The sequence below is a fragment of the Bombina bombina genome, chromosome 1 (assembly GCF_027579735.1).
Source record: "Bombina bombina isolate aBomBom1 chromosome 1, aBomBom1.pri, whole genome shotgun sequence".
Classification (NCBI taxonomy): domain Eukaryota; kingdom Metazoa; phylum Chordata; class Amphibia; order Anura; family Bombinatoridae; genus Bombina; species Bombina bombina.
Genome location: NC_069499.1, coordinates 1,368,618,159 through 1,368,634,968, shown reverse-complemented (window position 1 = coordinate 1,368,634,968; position 16,810 = coordinate 1,368,618,159). Strand labels below are relative to the sequence as shown.

The 16,810-nt window shown below is 41.9% G+C and overlaps 1 protein-coding gene across 2 annotated transcripts in view; it reads right to left on the bottom strand.

Moving 5' to 3' along the window:
• Positions 1–16,810, bottom strand: part of DENND4B (DENN domain containing 4B) — a 497,540-nt gene that overhangs the window by 182,130 nt on the left and 298,600 nt on the right. Inside the window, exon 21 of one of the 2 annotated variants that reach the window (XM_053704155.1) lies at positions 3,450–3,922. In XM_053704155.1, the coding sequence (XP_053560130.1) occupies positions 3,450–3,922 (473 nt within the window). The remainder of the gene's footprint in view (positions 1–3,449; positions 3,923–16,810) is intronic. The other variant, XM_053704162.1, reaches the window with a different exon arrangement.

The following is a 16,810-nucleotide window of genomic DNA, read 5'->3' as shown; positions in this document are numbered from 1 at the left end:
CTTTCCTCCAGTGATGTCTGAAATAATCTCTTTCAATTCTGGTCCAAATAAAGTTTTACCTTTGAAAGGGATGTTAAGCAATTTTGTCTTGGATGACACATCCGCTGACCAAGACTTTAGCCAAAGCGCTCTGCGCGCCACAATAGCAAACCCTGAATTTTTCGCCGCTAATCTGGCTAATTGCAAAGCGGCATCTAAAATAAAAGAGTTAGCCAATTTAAGTGCGTGAACTCTGTCCATAACCTCCTCATATGGAGTTTCTCTACTGAGCGACTTTTCTAGTTCCTCGAACCAGAACCACGCTGCCGTAGTGACAGGAACAATGCATGAAATTGGTTGTAGAAGGTAGCCTTGCTGTACAAAAATCTTTTTAAGCAAACCTTCCAATTTTTTATCCATAGGATCTTTGAAAGCACAACTATCTTCGATAGGAATAGTAGTGCGTTTGTTTAGAGTAGAAACTGCCCCCTCGACCTTGGGGACTGTCTGCCATAAGTCCTTTCTGGGGTCGACCATAGGAAATAATTTCTTAAATATAGGGGGGGGGGGGAACAAAAGGTATGCCGGGCTTTTCCCACTCCTTATTTACTATGTCCGCCACCCGCTTGGGTATAGGAAAAGCGTCGGGGGGCACCGGAACCTCTAGGAACCTGTCCATCTTGCATAATTTCTCTGGAATGACCAAATTGTCACAATCATCCAGAGTAGATAACACCTCCTTAAGCAGTATGCGGAGATGTTCTAATTTAAATTTAAATGTCACAACATCAGGTTCAGCTTGATGAGAAATTTTTCCTGAATCTGAAATTTCTCTATCAGACAAAACCTCCCTCATGGCCCCTTCAGATTGGTGTGAGGGTATGACAGTACAATTATCATCAGCGCCCTCTTGCTCTTCAGTGTTTAAAACAGAGCAATCGCGCTTTCTCTGATAAGTAGGCATTTTGGATAAAAGATTTGCTATGGAGTTATCCATTACAGCCGTTAATTGTTGCATGGTAATAAGTATTGGCGCACTAGATGTACTAGGGGCCTCCTGCATGGGCAAAACTGGTGTAGACACAGTAGGAGATGATGTAGTATCATGTTTACTCCCCTCATTTGAGGAATCATCTTGGGCAATATCATTATCTGTGGCAGTACTGTCCTTACTTTGTTTGGACGCTATGGCACAATTATCACATAAATTTAAATGGGGAGACACATTGGCTTTCATACATATAGAACATAGCTTATCTGAAGGTACAGACATGTTAAACAGGCTTAAACTTGTCAACAAAGCACAAAAAACGTTTTAAAATAAAACCGTTACTGTCACTTTAAATTTCAAACAGAAAACACTTTATTACTGAACATGTGAAAAAGTATGAAGGAATCGTTCAAAAATTACCAAAATTTCACCACAGTGTCTTAAAGCCTTAAAAGTATTGCACACCAAATTTCAGAGCTTTAACCCTTAAAATAACGGAACCGGAGCCGTTTTTAAATTTAACCCCTATACAGTCCCAGCTATAGTCTTTGCTAAGACCCAACCAAGCCCTGAGGGGAATACGATACCAAATGACGCCTTCTAGAAGCTTTTTCAGAGATTTTTAGACCCTCACACATGCATCTGCATGCCCTGTTCTCAAAAAACAACTGCGCATTAATGGCGCGAAAATGAGGCTCAGTCTATAACTAGAAAGGCCCCCTGACTGAAAAAGGTGTCCAAAACAGTGCCTGCCGTTTTATAAGCGTTCCCCAAGATTATAAATGCCAATTGTTAGCCTAAATCTGAATAATATGCCCAAATAAAGCAATCGATTTAGCCCATAAAAATGTCTACCAGTTTTTTAGCCCATATTAAGCCCTTTATTCTGTTTGTTTGACTAAGAAAATGGCTTACCGGTCCCCATGAGGGGAAATGACAGCCTTCCAGCATTACACAGTCTTGTTAGAAATATGGCTAGTCATACCTTAAGCAGAAAAGTCTGCTAACTGTTTCCCCCAACTGAAGTTACTTCATCTCAACAGTCCTATGTGGAAACAGCAATCGATTTTAGTTACTGTCTGCTAAAATCATCTTCCTCTTACAAACAGAAATCTTCATCCTTTTCTGTTTCAGAGTAAATAGTACATACCAGCACTATTTTAAAATAACAAACACTTGATAGAAGAATAAAAACTACATTTAAACACCAAAAAACTCTTAACCATCTCCGTGGAGATGTTGCCTGTGCAACAGCAAAGAGAATGACTGGGGTGGGCGGAGCCTAGGAGGGATCATGTGACCAGCTTTGCTGGGACTCTTTGCCATTTCCTGTTGGGGAAGAGAATATCCCACAAGTAAGGATGACGCCGTGGACCGGACACACCAATGTTGGAGAAATTGTGCTTGGTTTTCTCTCCTGTTTCTTCCATATGGCTCTCGTATCAAGAATACAGAGTTTGTTTCACATCAAGCATTTTTTTTTGTAATATTGTTTTGTAGACAATCCAGTCAGGGGCGGCTATCTGGAAGCCAGTGGTGCCGATTTGTGTCTTTCATATAAGAGGGATGGAATTTAAAATAAACTCTCAAAATGTAAAGGGGCTACATTTAATTCTTTAAAGGAAAGTGTACTGTAATTGGTTCTACCCTTTAATGTGTTCCCAACGATCTATTATACCTCCTGGCATGTATTAAAACATTTACAAATATCTCCTTCACCTTTATTTTATTACCTATACTTTTATTTTCTCACCTATACTGAAAATTTCAGTACTTAAGTATTGGTTATGAAAAAAATATGTAAACAAAAAGGTTTAGAAAAAAAAAAAAAATCACACTCCTAATGGGGGCTGTGACAGTGAGATACAGGTAGACAACCAACCCTTAATCCAAACTGCTTGGGACCGGAAAAGGTTTGGAATGTGTAAAATTTTTATTTTGGAATATTACAACTTTCCAATGGGACAGTTTGGAGAGGGGATGGAACCAATTGCAAACAACAATATCTTATGTCATTTAGACAATATTTACATGCCATAATACAACTTATACATGCAACCTTAATGCAGTTTTATATACTTTTAATGCTTTTGTATACATAGTATGTAGACATTACAGTTTGTAATTAGAAAGGTAATAGTTGTTTTAGATTAATATAGACTATCATTTGCATTTTAGAACACAAACCACAGAAGCAGGCAGAGAAAACTGTGACTTACTGGCGGGAAAATGGTAAATTTGTATATTTTTAAAAAACATTAAAGAAAAAAAGTCTGGCTTTTGGAATTCAGGATTTGTACCTATACATATATCCATCAATGCTAACATATTTCTTTCAGACCATAATACTAGCGTTCAAGTGGACAAATACCTTAAGTAAAGCTTAATTATAACTTATTCCATAATTAATCATCTCACCTTATCAAGTAAAATAACCTACATAGCACAAAAAATATACCAATTTTTAACAGATACTAACCTCAGAGGCAGTTGATTCAGGCCTTCTTGAACTTTCACTATGACTCCTCCTGCTACGGTACTGGTCTAATAATTGTGAAGATCGGGCCTCTGCAGTGGAGGACTTTTTCCTTGCAACAGACATCCGAGATTGCTTCCTTGAAGGGGTAAGGAGCTGCTGTATTTTTCCAGCAAAGCTTCTGCGTCCAGCCACGCCCCTAGCTCTGGTACTTTCTTCCACCTCTCCAGCTCTGCTCTGGGAGCTGTCCGAAGTTCCTGTCTCTACTGAACTTTCTGTCAACGGGAGATCCAAGTCATCAGAGGCAGTGACTGCGTCACTACCTGTCCCATCGGTCAAGTAACTCACATTAGAAAGGCTACCATTCCCTGAGGGTCTTAAGTTAAGAGAAGTGTCACAGGACCTTTGGAGGGACACCATCAATGAGGAACTTAAATCTGATCTTCTGGAGACTTTCTCAGCTTGCAGAGCATCTACTGGAGAAGGAGACAACACACAGGCTTTCATTTACTAATAAATCTTTTTATTGTCGCATTAACATGACAAGAATCAATAATAGATTTCTGTATTATCTCTGATTAGAGTTGTATTAATTGGAAATCCACAATTTAAAATATACAAATTTACCAGTAAGTAGCAATGATCTTTTCTTCTTATATTTATGACAATGGAACATACTTATAATAATGTATATTTTATTCCATAGTGCCAAGAGTGGAATTAAAAAACAAAACAAAACAATTTAGCATGTCTGTTAAGTAGTATCAGCTGATAAAAATAAATAAAACTGGTTAAGGTCTGAAAATGTGTACAATAACATCACATCCACATATGTAGTATATGATTTTCAAAGTAAATCGTCATATAAGTCAAAATGATCATGGTTCAGATAGAGACTTTTTAATTTTTTTCTATTATTAAATAATTGACTTTTTTTTCTAAGAATCCTTTGTTGAAAAGCATATCTAGATATACTGAGAAACAGCAATGCGCTACAGGGACCTATACTATATGGACCTACTCTATATGGGATGTCACAGTATATGAGCTTGTTGCACATCCCATTCCAAAACCATGGGCATTAACCCCTTGTGATAATTGGACGTAGGTACTATGCTACACAGTACTTTGCCAAGCAGCTGCAGCTGGAGGCAAAAGGCATCATGTCACATGAAGCCCATTGTTACCAGATCGCCTACTGTTAGAGAGTGACACTGTCTGTGTCACTCTCTGTAACGATTCTCTGTTGGTGCCAAGTGGTAGCGGTGGGAGCAAAGAGGGGGGCGGGTGGGCAACCCAGTGGAGGAGGGAGGGGTGGGGTACTGGATCCTACATTTTGAACAGATTTGTCAACCCCTTCCCTACACTATGAAACAATATTAACTGGAGAGGCGAGGGGGACCATAAACTACAGAAAAAGTGATATGGGGGGGGGGGGGGGGAATAAATATAAAATAAAATAAAATTAAAAAAGAATTTGCTACTGGCATACTAACGTGCTACAAAAAAGGTCCTCAACGACCTGGCACGTCCTCAGGGGTTTGAAGCACTGGAAGCAATCGCGATCGCTTCCAGTCGCTTTCAGGGTATTGCAGTGATGCCTCGATATTGTAGCATCCTGCAATACCCATTTTTTAGACACTGATGCAGAGAGAGCCACTCGCGCGCTATTAAATGCTATAGTAACTGTCTATGGGAAGGAGGGAGAGGGAGGGGGGAATAAGGCCTAATTAGTGTTGGGAAAGGGATCTGGGAGGGGGTAGGGTATTGAGAGGGGGGCAGCTACACTACAGAAAATTAGGTGTTTTTATTTATTTAAAAAACTAAAATAAAGCACAATTCCAGCAAACTAGGTACTGGCAGACAACTGCCAGTACCCAAGATGGTGGCTAGGGTGTTTCATTTTTCCAAAGATGTGATTTTCATATGACTTTGCTTACGCCCCGAGTCTCAGTGATGTAAAAGATATATATGCCAAATTTCAAGAAGATTGGATAATATTTATGGGTTGCACACATTGATCACTTTTATCACAAACTAGTGAAATTTCTAACATTGAAGTGCTTTACACTAATGGTCTTCTCATGTATTTCTTTCATCTTTTGCAGGTAATTGAACTTTAAAATCGGAACCAAAAGTGGAATTTGGCTGCTAGAAAAGGTGCCTAGTGGTGAGTTTTTAGGAGCTCGGCTCCCTTCAAAGGAACAAGTACTTTTAGTTTTTATTTACCATCACAAGGAAATGTAAGAAACACTTTCGGATGCTGCTAAATCTACCAGTACTAAACTACAGGAAGTGTGGAGGAAAGCAAATATCCCTGTTAAGACGGAGGAGAATATCCGTGCTGGTATACAGAAGCTGTACAAAGAATACCAAAATCTGGGTAAAGAGAAATCGAGAAACACGGATAAAGCAAATGTGAAACGGCAGATTTGGAAAGGTGATCTCGTTGAGTTAATTGACATTTCACGGCAAAATGTGATGGACATGAATAGTGTATCACAAGAAGATAAATAATTTCTTAGGTCACAAAGAGAAGATCGTATGAGTTGATCAATGAGTGGAGTAGACGAGGTTTTCGCCTCAAAAATAAGAACTAAGTGTACAAAAGAAGAAAAAAAAGATTCATATATGAATAAACATTACATTTAGGATCCCAGGGGCACTGCATCAAGCAAGGTGGATGGCAAAGGCAATATATGCACTTAAAATTGTCCTCTTCACTAAACAGTTGAATATCAACGACAATTGGAAGGAATGAAACGGGTTGCACATTTTGTCAGCCTCATATATGTTTGCTTTTGGCATGAGGCAATTGTAAGTCGATGGGCTCCAAAGAATGATTTGGATATGCTACAGCTTCTGAGCACTTACCCAGATGCAGACGTCAAAAAATGTGCTCTCACAGTTGCTAAGAGACACCTTTGGTATCTGTCAGAAACAAACGTAGGATTGGCTTTTTTGGACGACCGTATTACTCAGGCTGTTAAGGAAAATGTGACTAAAAATTTAGAAACCAAACCTGCAAAGAAAAAGGAAGTGAAATGATTAGAGGGTAAAAACATGTTTTTTGAAGGAAAAGACCTGAGCCATTTTGTTACTAATAAAACAAAGATGTTCTTTGAATTGTTTGGGATCCACAACGTGACAGAATACTCAAAAATAAATATAGGAGTACCTGTAATACTGTATATTACAGGTCTCCTATAGGAGGCGCTAAAATAAAACGGTAAATATTATAAAAAACAGTGTATATGAATCTCAAAACACAATATGAATATATAAAATATATAAATTGTGGAACATAAAATATATATACAAACGTAACACTAGTCGTAACCAGTATGACTATAGAAAAGTCCAATAAATGTCCTCAAATATCCGTGTGAACAGGCAGCTCTCGGTCTTCACCCACAAGGATGATGCAAATTCTATGATGGATAACTGAAACAGAAACAGAGGCGCCACATGTGTAGATCAATAAGGACCACAATATTCAAGCAAGACAAGACACAGGGTACTCACAAACGTGGAGGCACTCTGTTGTGCCTATGGGAGCAGGCTGGTATTCTGACAGCAAACCAGCTGGCTGTGCAAAGGAATTCCCGTCATAGCAAACAGCACTGGTATCCTGTGGCTTCCGGTCTCCAAACTGTCCCTCTTGCCTGGATAACTTCCTTCAAACTGGAACTAATACTTTCCTAGCTTATAAGTCTGTCCCCAGGGAGATGGGCAAGAGAATATGGTCACTCACGCTTAAGCAGCCTCACATGTAGACTGAACAACTTGTATTGTTAGGTTTAACAATACAAGTTGTTCATTCTACATGTGAGGCTGCTTAAGCGTGAGTGACCATATTCTCTTGCCCATCTCCCTGGGGCAGACTTATAAGCTAGGAAAGTATTAGTTCCAGTTTGAAGAAAGTGATCCAGGCAAGAGGGACAGTTTGGAGACCGGAAGCCACAGGATACCAGTGCTGTTTGCTACGACGGGGATTCCTTTGCACAGCCAGCTGGTTTGCTGTCAGAATACCAGCCTGCTCCCATAGGCACAACAGAGTGCCTCCACGTTTGTGAGTACCCTGTGTCTTGTCTTGCTTGGATATTGTGGTCCTTATTGATCTACACATGTGGCGCCTCTGTTTCTGTTTCAGTGACAGAATACTGCAGTAATTCTCTAAGAAGCCATGTGAACGCTCTTAAGGTTGTCAGTGATACCGCAGAAAGAGGAATTGCTCTGATAAAAAAGTATAACGAGTCGGTCAGGAATGAACAACAAAAACAATTCTTGTTGAGGGTAGTCGAGCATCACAGAAAAGTCGTCACCAAGCGAACAAAACAAGGGATTGCATCGTTCAAAGTTGATTAATATAACACATGTTTTGCCTATCATATTACCTATTAATCTTAGTGTATAGTTTTAATAGTATTTTAAGTTTGCGATTTCTAGTTTTCCCAATAAAAATAATTAACATTGAAAAATCGTATTTTTTGCCTACTTTTACAAAACAGATCAAAGTGTGCATTATTATCCAATCTTCTTGAAATTTAGCATATATCTCTTTTACATCACTGAGACTCGGGGCGTAAGCAAAGTCTGCAAAAATGTTACAGTTTATTGTTTGCCTTAGAAAATGAAACACCCTAATGGTGGCATATAGGTAGAAGGGGGAGTGTTAGAGAGCTGTTTGGGGGGGGGGATCAGGGAGGTTGGGGGCTATGGGGGGATCCAACACTGCAGAATAATATATAGAAAATAAAAAAAAATATATAAAAAAAGCCTTTTATTTTAGTACTGGCAGACTTTCTGCTTGTGCAATTATTGGTTCAGCACCCTAGATAGCGCTTGCTGATTGGTGGCTACAGCAATATTTATCATTGCACAAGCAGTTCACCAAAAATGCTTGTGCAACACCGCCCCCTACAGATTTACGGCCAATTGGCCGCTAGCAGGGGGTGTCAATCAACCCGATCGGGTTGATTTCTGTCCACCGTCTCAGAGCAGGCAGACAAGTTATGGAGCAGCGGTCTTTAGACAAAGGGCATCAAGCTCCTTTTGGAGCTTAATAATTCGGGCCCAAAGACTGTAAAGGAATTAAAAAATGCCTGGGACATGCATAAGGCTATCCTAAGAAAAAGTAACATGTAATATGGGTAGACTTGATGGGCCTTTTGGTTGCTTATCTACCGTCAAATTTAATGTTTCTATTCGATAATTTTGCTAATCTTTGATTTGCTGGATAAACCTATGATACCGTTCATATGGAGAATGGATGACTCTTCGTTGCACCACCCCTCTACTTCAGAGGCATTAGCTAAATATTTAAAGGAATATTTTCAACATCATCTTACCCCGGATATTTCTTCCCACAGGGTTTGGGAGGCGCACAAAGTGGTAATAAGGGGGAAATGAATCAAACACAAAGCCTATCTAAAATAATTATGACACAGCTGTACACACTCCTACCAACCAATTATAACACCTAGAACTAAAACATAGAAATTCTACTACAGACATAAAAACAAAATTTATGCTTACCTGATAAATTCCTTTCTCCTGTAGTGTGGTCAGTCCACGGGTCATCATTACTTCTGGGATATTAACTCCTCCCCAACAGGAAGTGCAAGAGGATTCACCCAGCAGAGCTGCTATATAGCTCCTCCCCTCTACGTCACCTCCAGTCATTCGACCAAGGACCAACGAGAAAGGAGAAGCCAAAGGGTGTAGTGGTGACTGGAGTATAATTCAAATTTTTTTTACCTGCCATAAAAAACAGGGCGGGCCGTGGACTGACCACACTACAGGAGAAAGGAATTTATCAGGTAAGCATAAATTTTGTTTTCTCCTGTTAAGTGTGGTCAGTCCACGGGTCATCATTACTTCTGGGATACCAATACCAAAGCTAAAGTACACGGATGACGGGAGGGACAGGCAGGCTCTTTATACGGAAGGAACCACTGCCTGAAGAACCTTTCTCCCAAAAACAGCCTCCGAAGAAGCAAAAGTGTCAAATTTGTAAAATTTGGAAAAAGTATGAAGAGAAGACCAAGTTGCAGCCTTGCAAATCTGTTCAACAGAAGCCTCATTCTTAAAGGCCCAAGTGGAAGCCACAGCTCTAGTAGAATGTGCTGTAATTCTTTCAGGAGGCTGCTGTCCAGCAGTCTCATAGGCTAACCGTATTATGCTACGAAGCCAAAAAGAGAGAGAGGTAGCCGAAGCTTTTTGACCTCTCCTCTGACCAGAATAAACGACAAACAGGGAAGACGTTTGTCGAAAATCCTTAGTTGCCTGTAGATAAAATTTCAGGGCACGGACTACATCTAGATTGTGTAGCAGACGTTCCTTCTTCGAAGAAGGATTAGGACACAAAGATGGAACCACAATCTCTTGATTGATATTCCTGTTAGTGACCACCTTAGGTAGGAACCCAGGTTTAGTACGCAGAACTACCTTGTCTGAATGAAAAATCAGATAAGGAGAATCACAATGTAAAGCAGATAACTCAGAGACTCTTCGAGCCGAGGAAATCGCCATTAAAAACAGAACTTTCCAAGATAACAGCTTGATATCAATGGAATGGAGGGGTTCAAACGGAACACCCTGTAAAACATTAAGAACTAAGTTCAAACTCCATGGTGGAGCAACAGTTTTAAACACAGGCTTGATCCTAGCTAAAGCCTGACAAAAAGCTTGAACGTCCGGAACTTCTGACAGACGTTTGTGTAAAAGAATGGACAGAGCTGAAATCTGTCCCTTTAAGGAACTGGCGGATAAACCCTTTTCTAAACCTTCTTGTAGAAAAGACAATTTCTCCAACATAGGTGTGTCCGGTCCACGGCGTCATCCTTACTTGTGGGGATATTCTCTTCCCCAACAGGAAATGGCAAAGAGCCCAGCAAAGCTGGTCACATGATCCCTCCTAGGCTCCGCCTACCCCAGTCATTCTCTTTGCCGTTGTACAGGCAACATCTCCACGGAGATGGCTTAGAGTTTTTTAGTGTTTAACTGTAGTTTTTATTATTCAATCAAGAGTTTGTTATTTTGAAATAGTGCTGGTATGTACTATTTACTCAGAAACAGAAAAGAGATGAAGATTTCTGTTTGTATGAGGAAAATGATTTTAGCAACCGTCACTAAAATCCATGGCTGTTCCACACAGGACTGTTGAGAGCAATTAACTTCAGTTGGGGGAACAGTGTGCAGTCTCTTGCTGCTTGAGGTATGACACATTCTAACAAGACGATGTAATGCTGGAAGCTGTCATTTTCCCTATGGGATCCGGTAAGCCATGTTTATTACGATCGTAAATAAGGGCTTCACAAGGGCTTATTAAAACTGTAGACTTTTTCTGGGCTAAATCGATTCATTATTAACACATATTTAGCCTTGAGGAATCATTTTATCTGGGTATTTTGATATAATAATATCGGCAGGCACTGTTTTAGACACCTTATTCTTAGGGGCTTTCCCAAAGCATAAGCAGAGCCTCATTTTCGCGCCGGTGTGGCGCACTTGTTTTTGAGAGGCATGGCATGCAGTCGCATGTGAGAGGAGCTCTGATACTTAGAAAAGACTTTCTGAAGGCGTCATTTGGTATCGTATTCCCCTTTGGGCTTGGTTGGGTCTCAGCAAAGCAGATACCAGGGACTGTAAAGGGGTTAAAGTTCAAAACGGCTCCGGTTCCGTTATTTTAAGGGTTAAAGCTTCCAAATTTGGTGTGCAATACTTTTAAGGCTTTAAGACACTGTGGTGAAAATTTGGTGAATTTTGAACAATTCCTTCATGTTTTTTCGCAATTGCAGTAATAAAGTGTGTTCAGTTTAAAATTTAAAGTGACAGTAACGGTTTTATTTTAAAAGTTTTTTGTACTTTGTTATCAAGTTTATGCCTGTTTAACATGTCTGAACTACCAGATAGACTGTGTTCTGAATGTGGGGAAGCCAGAATTCCTATTCATTTAAATAAATGTGATTTATGTGATAATGATAATGATGCCCAAGATGATTCCTCAAGTGAGGGGAGTAAGCATGGTACTGCATCATTCCCTCCTTCGTCTACACGAGTCTTGCCCACTCAGGAGGCCCCTAGTACATCTAGCGCGCCAATACTCCTTACTATGCAACAATTAACGGCTGTAATGGATAATTCTGTCAAAAACATTTTAGCCAAAATGAACACTTATCAGCGTAAGCGCGGCTGCTCTGTTTTAGATACTGAAGAGCATGACGACGCTGATAATAATATTTCTGAAGGGCCCCTAACCCAGTCTGATGGGGCCAGGGAGGTTTTGTCTGAGGGAGAAATTACTGATTCAGGGAACATTTCTCAACAGGCTGAACCTGATGTGATTGCATTTGAATTTAAGTTGGAACATCTCCGCATTCTGCTTAAGGAGGTATTATCCACTCTGGATGATTGTGACAAGTTGGTCATCCCAGAGAAACTTTGTAAAATGGACAAGTTCCTAGAGGTGCCGGGGCTCCCAGAAGCTTTTCCTATACCCAAGCGGGTGGCGGACATTGTTAATAAAGAATGGGAAAGGCCCGGTATTCCTTTCGTCCCTCCCCCCATATTTAAAAAATTGTTTCCTATGGTCGACCCCAGAAAGGACTTATGGCAGACAGTCCCCAAGGTCGAGGGAGCGGTTTCCACTTTAAACAAACGCACCACTATACCCATAGAGGATAGTTGTGCTTTCAAAGATCCTATGGATAAAAAATTAGAAGGTTTGCTTAAAAAGATGTTTGTTCAGCAAGGTTACCTTCTACAAACCAATTTCATGCATTGTCCCTGTCGCTACAGCCGCATGTTTCTGGTTCGATGATCTGATAAGAGCGGTCGATAGTGATTCTCCTCCTTTGGAGGAGATTATGGACAGAATCAATGCTCTCAAATTGGCTAATTCTTTCACCCTAGACGCCACTTTGCAATTGGCTAGGTTAGCGGCTAAGAATTCTGGGTTTGCTATTGTGGCGCGCAGAGCGCTTTGGTTGAAATCTTGGTCGGCTGATGCGTCTTCCAAGAACAAGCTACTTAACATTCCTTTCAAGGGGAAAACGCTGTTTGGCCCTGACTTGAAAGAGATTATCTCTGATATCACTGGGGGTAAGGGCCACGCCCTTCCTCAGGATCGGCCTTTCAAGGCAAAAAATAAACCTAATTTTCGTCCCTTTCGTAGAAACGGACCAGCCCAAGGTGCTACGTCCTCTAAGCAAGAGGGTAATACTTCTCAAGCCAAGCCAGCTTGGAGACCAATGCAAGGCTGGAACAAGGGAAAGCAGGCCAAGAAACCTGCCACTGCTACCAAGACAGCATGAAATGTTGGCCCCCGATCCGGGACCGGATCTGGTGGGGGGCAGACTCTCTCTCTTCGCTCAGGCTTGGGCAAGAGATGTTCTGGATCCTTGGGCGCTAGAAATAGTCTCCCAAGGTTATCTTCTGGAATTCAAGGGACTTCCCCCAAGGGGGAGGTTCCACAGGTCTCAGTTGTCTTCAGACCACATAAAAAGACAGGCATTCTTACATTGTGTAGAAGACCTGTTAAAAATGGGAGTGATTCATCCTGTTCCATTAAGAGAACAAGGGATGGGGTTCTACTCCAATCTGTTCATAGTTCCCAAAAAAGAGGGAACGTTCAGACCAATCTTAGATCTCAAGATCTTAAACAAGTTTCTCAAGGTTCCATCGTTCAAGATGGAAACCATTCGAACTATTCTTCCTTCCATCCAGGAAGGTCAATTCATGACCACGGTGGATTTAAAGGATGCGTATCTACATATTCCTATCCACAAGGAACATCATCGGTTCCTAAGGTTCGCATTCCTGGACAAACATTACCAGTTCGTGGCGCTTCCTTTCGGATTAGCCACTGCTCCAAGGATTTTCACAAAGGTACTAGGGTCCCTTCTAGCTGTGCTAAGACCAAGGGGCATTGCTGTAGTACCTTACTTGGACGACATTCTGATTCAAGCGTCGTCCCTTCCTCAAGCAAAGGCTCACACGGACATTGTCCTGGCCTTTCTCAGATCTCACGGGTGGAAAGTGAACGTGGAAAAGAGTTCTCTATCCCCGTCAACAAGGGTTCCCTTCTTGGGAACAATAATAGACTCCTTAGAAATGAGGATTTTTCTGACAGAGGCCAGAAAAACAAAGCTTCTAGACTCTTGTCGGATTCTTCATTCCGTTCCTCTTCCTTCCATAGCTCAGTGCATGGAAGTGATCGGGTTGATGGTAGCGGCAATGGACATAGTTCCTTTTGCGCGCATTCATCTAAGACCATTACAACTGTGCATGCTCAGTCAGTAGAATGGGGACTATACAGACTTGTCTCCGAAGATACAAGTAAATCAGAGGACCAGAGACTCACTCCGTTGGTGGCTGTCCCTGGACAACCTGTCACAAGGGATGACATTCCGCAGACCAGAGTGGGTCATTGTCACGACCGACGCCAGTCTGATGGGCTGGGGCGCGGTCTGGGGATCCCTGAAAGCTCAGGGTCTTTGGTCTCGGGAAGAATCTCTTCTACCGATAAATATTCTGGAACTGAGAGCGATATTCAATGCTCTCAAGGCTTGGCCTCAGCTAGCGAGGGCCAAGTTCATACGGTTTCAATCAGACAACATGACAACTGTTGCGTACATCAACCATCAGGGGGGGAACAAGGAGTTCCCTAGCGATGGAAGAAGTGACCAAAATCATTCTATGGGCGGAGTCTCACTCCTGCCACCTGTCTGCTATCCACATCCCAGGAGTGGAAAATTGGGAAGCGGATTTTCTGAGTCGTCAGACATTGCATCCGGGGGAGTGGGAACTCCATCCGGAAATCTTTGCCCAAGTCACTCAGCTGTGGGGCATTCCAGACATGGATCTGATGGCCTCTCGTCAGAACTTCAAAGTTCCTTGCTACGGGTCCAGATCCAGGGATCCCAAGGCGGGCTCTAGTGGATGCACTAGTAGCACCTTGGACCTTCAAACTAGCTTATGTGTTCCCGCCGTTTCCTCTCATCCCCAGGCTGGTAGCCAGGATCAATCAGGAGAGGGCGTCGGTGATCTTGATAGCTCCTGCGTGGCCACGCAGGACTTGGTATGCAGATCTGGTGAATATGTCATCGGCTCCACCTTGGAAGCTACCTTTGAGACGAGACCTTCTTGTTCAGGGTCCGTTCGAACATCCGAATCTGGTTTCACTCCAGCTGACTGCTTGGAGATTGAACGCTTGATTTTATCGAAGCGAGGGTTCTCAGATTCTGTTATTGATACTCTTGTTCAGGCCAGAAAGCCTGTAACTAGAAAGATTTACCACAAAATTTGGAAAAAATATATCTGTTGGTGTGAATCTAAAGGTTTCTCTTGGGACAAGGTTAAGATTCCTAGGATTCTATCCTTCCTTCAAGAAGGATTGGAAAAAGGATTATCTGCAAGTTCCCTGAAGGGACAGATTTCTGCCTTGTCGGTGTTACTTCACAAAAAACTGGCTGCTGTGCCAGATATTCAAGCCTTTGTTCAGGCTCTGGTTAGAATTAAGCCTGTTTACAAACCTTTGACTCCTCCTTGGAGTCTCAATTTAGTTCTTTCAGTTCTTCAGGGGGTTCCGTTTGAACCCTTGCATTCCGTTGATATTAAGTTATTATCTTGGAAAGTTTTGTTTTTAGTTGCAATTTCTTCTGCTAGAAGAGTTTCAGAATGATCTGCTCTGCAGTGTTCTCCTCCTTATCTGGTGTTCCATGCAGATAAGGTGGTTTTACGTACTAAACCTGGTTTTCTTCCAAAAGTTGTTTCTAACAAAAACATTAACCAGGAGATTATCGTACCTTCTCTGTGTCCGAAACCAGTTTCAAAGAAGGAACGTTTGTTGCACAATTTGGATGTTGTTCGCGCTCTAAAATTCTATTTAGATGCTACAAAGGATTTTAGACAAACATCTTCCTTGTTTGTTGTTTATTCTGGTAAAAGGAGAGGTCAAAAAGCAACTTCTACCTCTCTCTCTTTTTGGATTAAAAGCATCATCAGATTGGCTTACGAGACTGCCGGACGGCAGCCTCCCGAAAGAATCACAGCTCATTCCACTAGGGCTGTGGCTTCCACATGGGCCTTCAAGAACGAGGCTTCTGTTGATCAGATATGTAGGGCAGCGACTTGGTCTTCACTGCGCACTTTTACCAAATTTTACAAGTTTGATACTTTTGCTTCTTCTGAGGCTATTTTTGGGAGAAAGGTTTTGCAAGCCGTGGTGCCTTCCATTTAGGTGACCTGATTTGCTCCCTCCCTTCATCCGTGTCCTAAAGCTTTGGTATTGGTTCCCACAAGTAAGGATGACGCCGTGGACCGGACACACCTATGTTGGAGAAAACAGAATTTATGTTTACCTGATAAATTACTTTCTCCAACGGTGTGTCCGGTCCACGGCCCGCCCTGGTTTTTTTAATCAGGTCTGATAATTTATTTTCTTTAACTACAGTCACCACGGTACCATATGGTTTCTCCTACGCAAATATTCCTCCTTAACGTCGGTCGAATGACTGGGGTAGGCGGAGCCTAGGAGGGATCATGTGACCAGCTTTGCTGGGCTCTTTGCCATTTCCTGTTGGGGAAGAGAATATCCCCACAAGTAAGGATGACGCCGTGGACCGGACACACCGTTGGAGAAAGTAATTTATCAGGTAAACATAAATTCTGTTATCCTCGGAATCCTAACCTTACTCCATGAGTAACTCTTGGATTCGCACCAATATAAGTATTTGCGCCATATCTTATGGTAAATCTTTCTGGTAACAGGCTTCCTAGCCTGTATTAAGGTATCAATAACTGACTCAGAAAAACCACGTTTTGATAAAATCAAGCGTTCAATTTCCAAGCAGTCAGCTTCAGAGAAATTAGATTTTGATGTTTGAAGGGACCCTGGATCAGAAGGTCCTGTTTCAGAGGTAGAGACCAAGGTGGACAGGATGACATGTCCACTAGATCTGCATACCAAGTCCTGCGTGGCCATGCAGGCGCTATTAGAATCACTGATGCTCTCTCCTGTTTGATTCTGGCAATCAATCGAGGAAGCATCGGGAAGGGTGGAAACACATAAGCCATCCCGAAGGTCCAAGGTGCTGTCAAAGCATCTATCAGAACCGCTCCCGGATCCCTGGATCTGGACCCGTAACGAGGAAGCTTGGCGTTCTGTCGAGACGCCATGAGATCTATCTCTGGTTTGCCCCAACGTCGAAGTATTTGGGCAAAGACCTCCGGATGAAGTTCCCACTCCCCCGGATGAAAAGTCTGACGACTTAGGAAATCCGCCTCCCAGTTCTCCACTCCCGGGATGTGGATTGCTGACAGGTGGCAAGAGTGAGACTCTGCCCAGCGAATTATCTTTG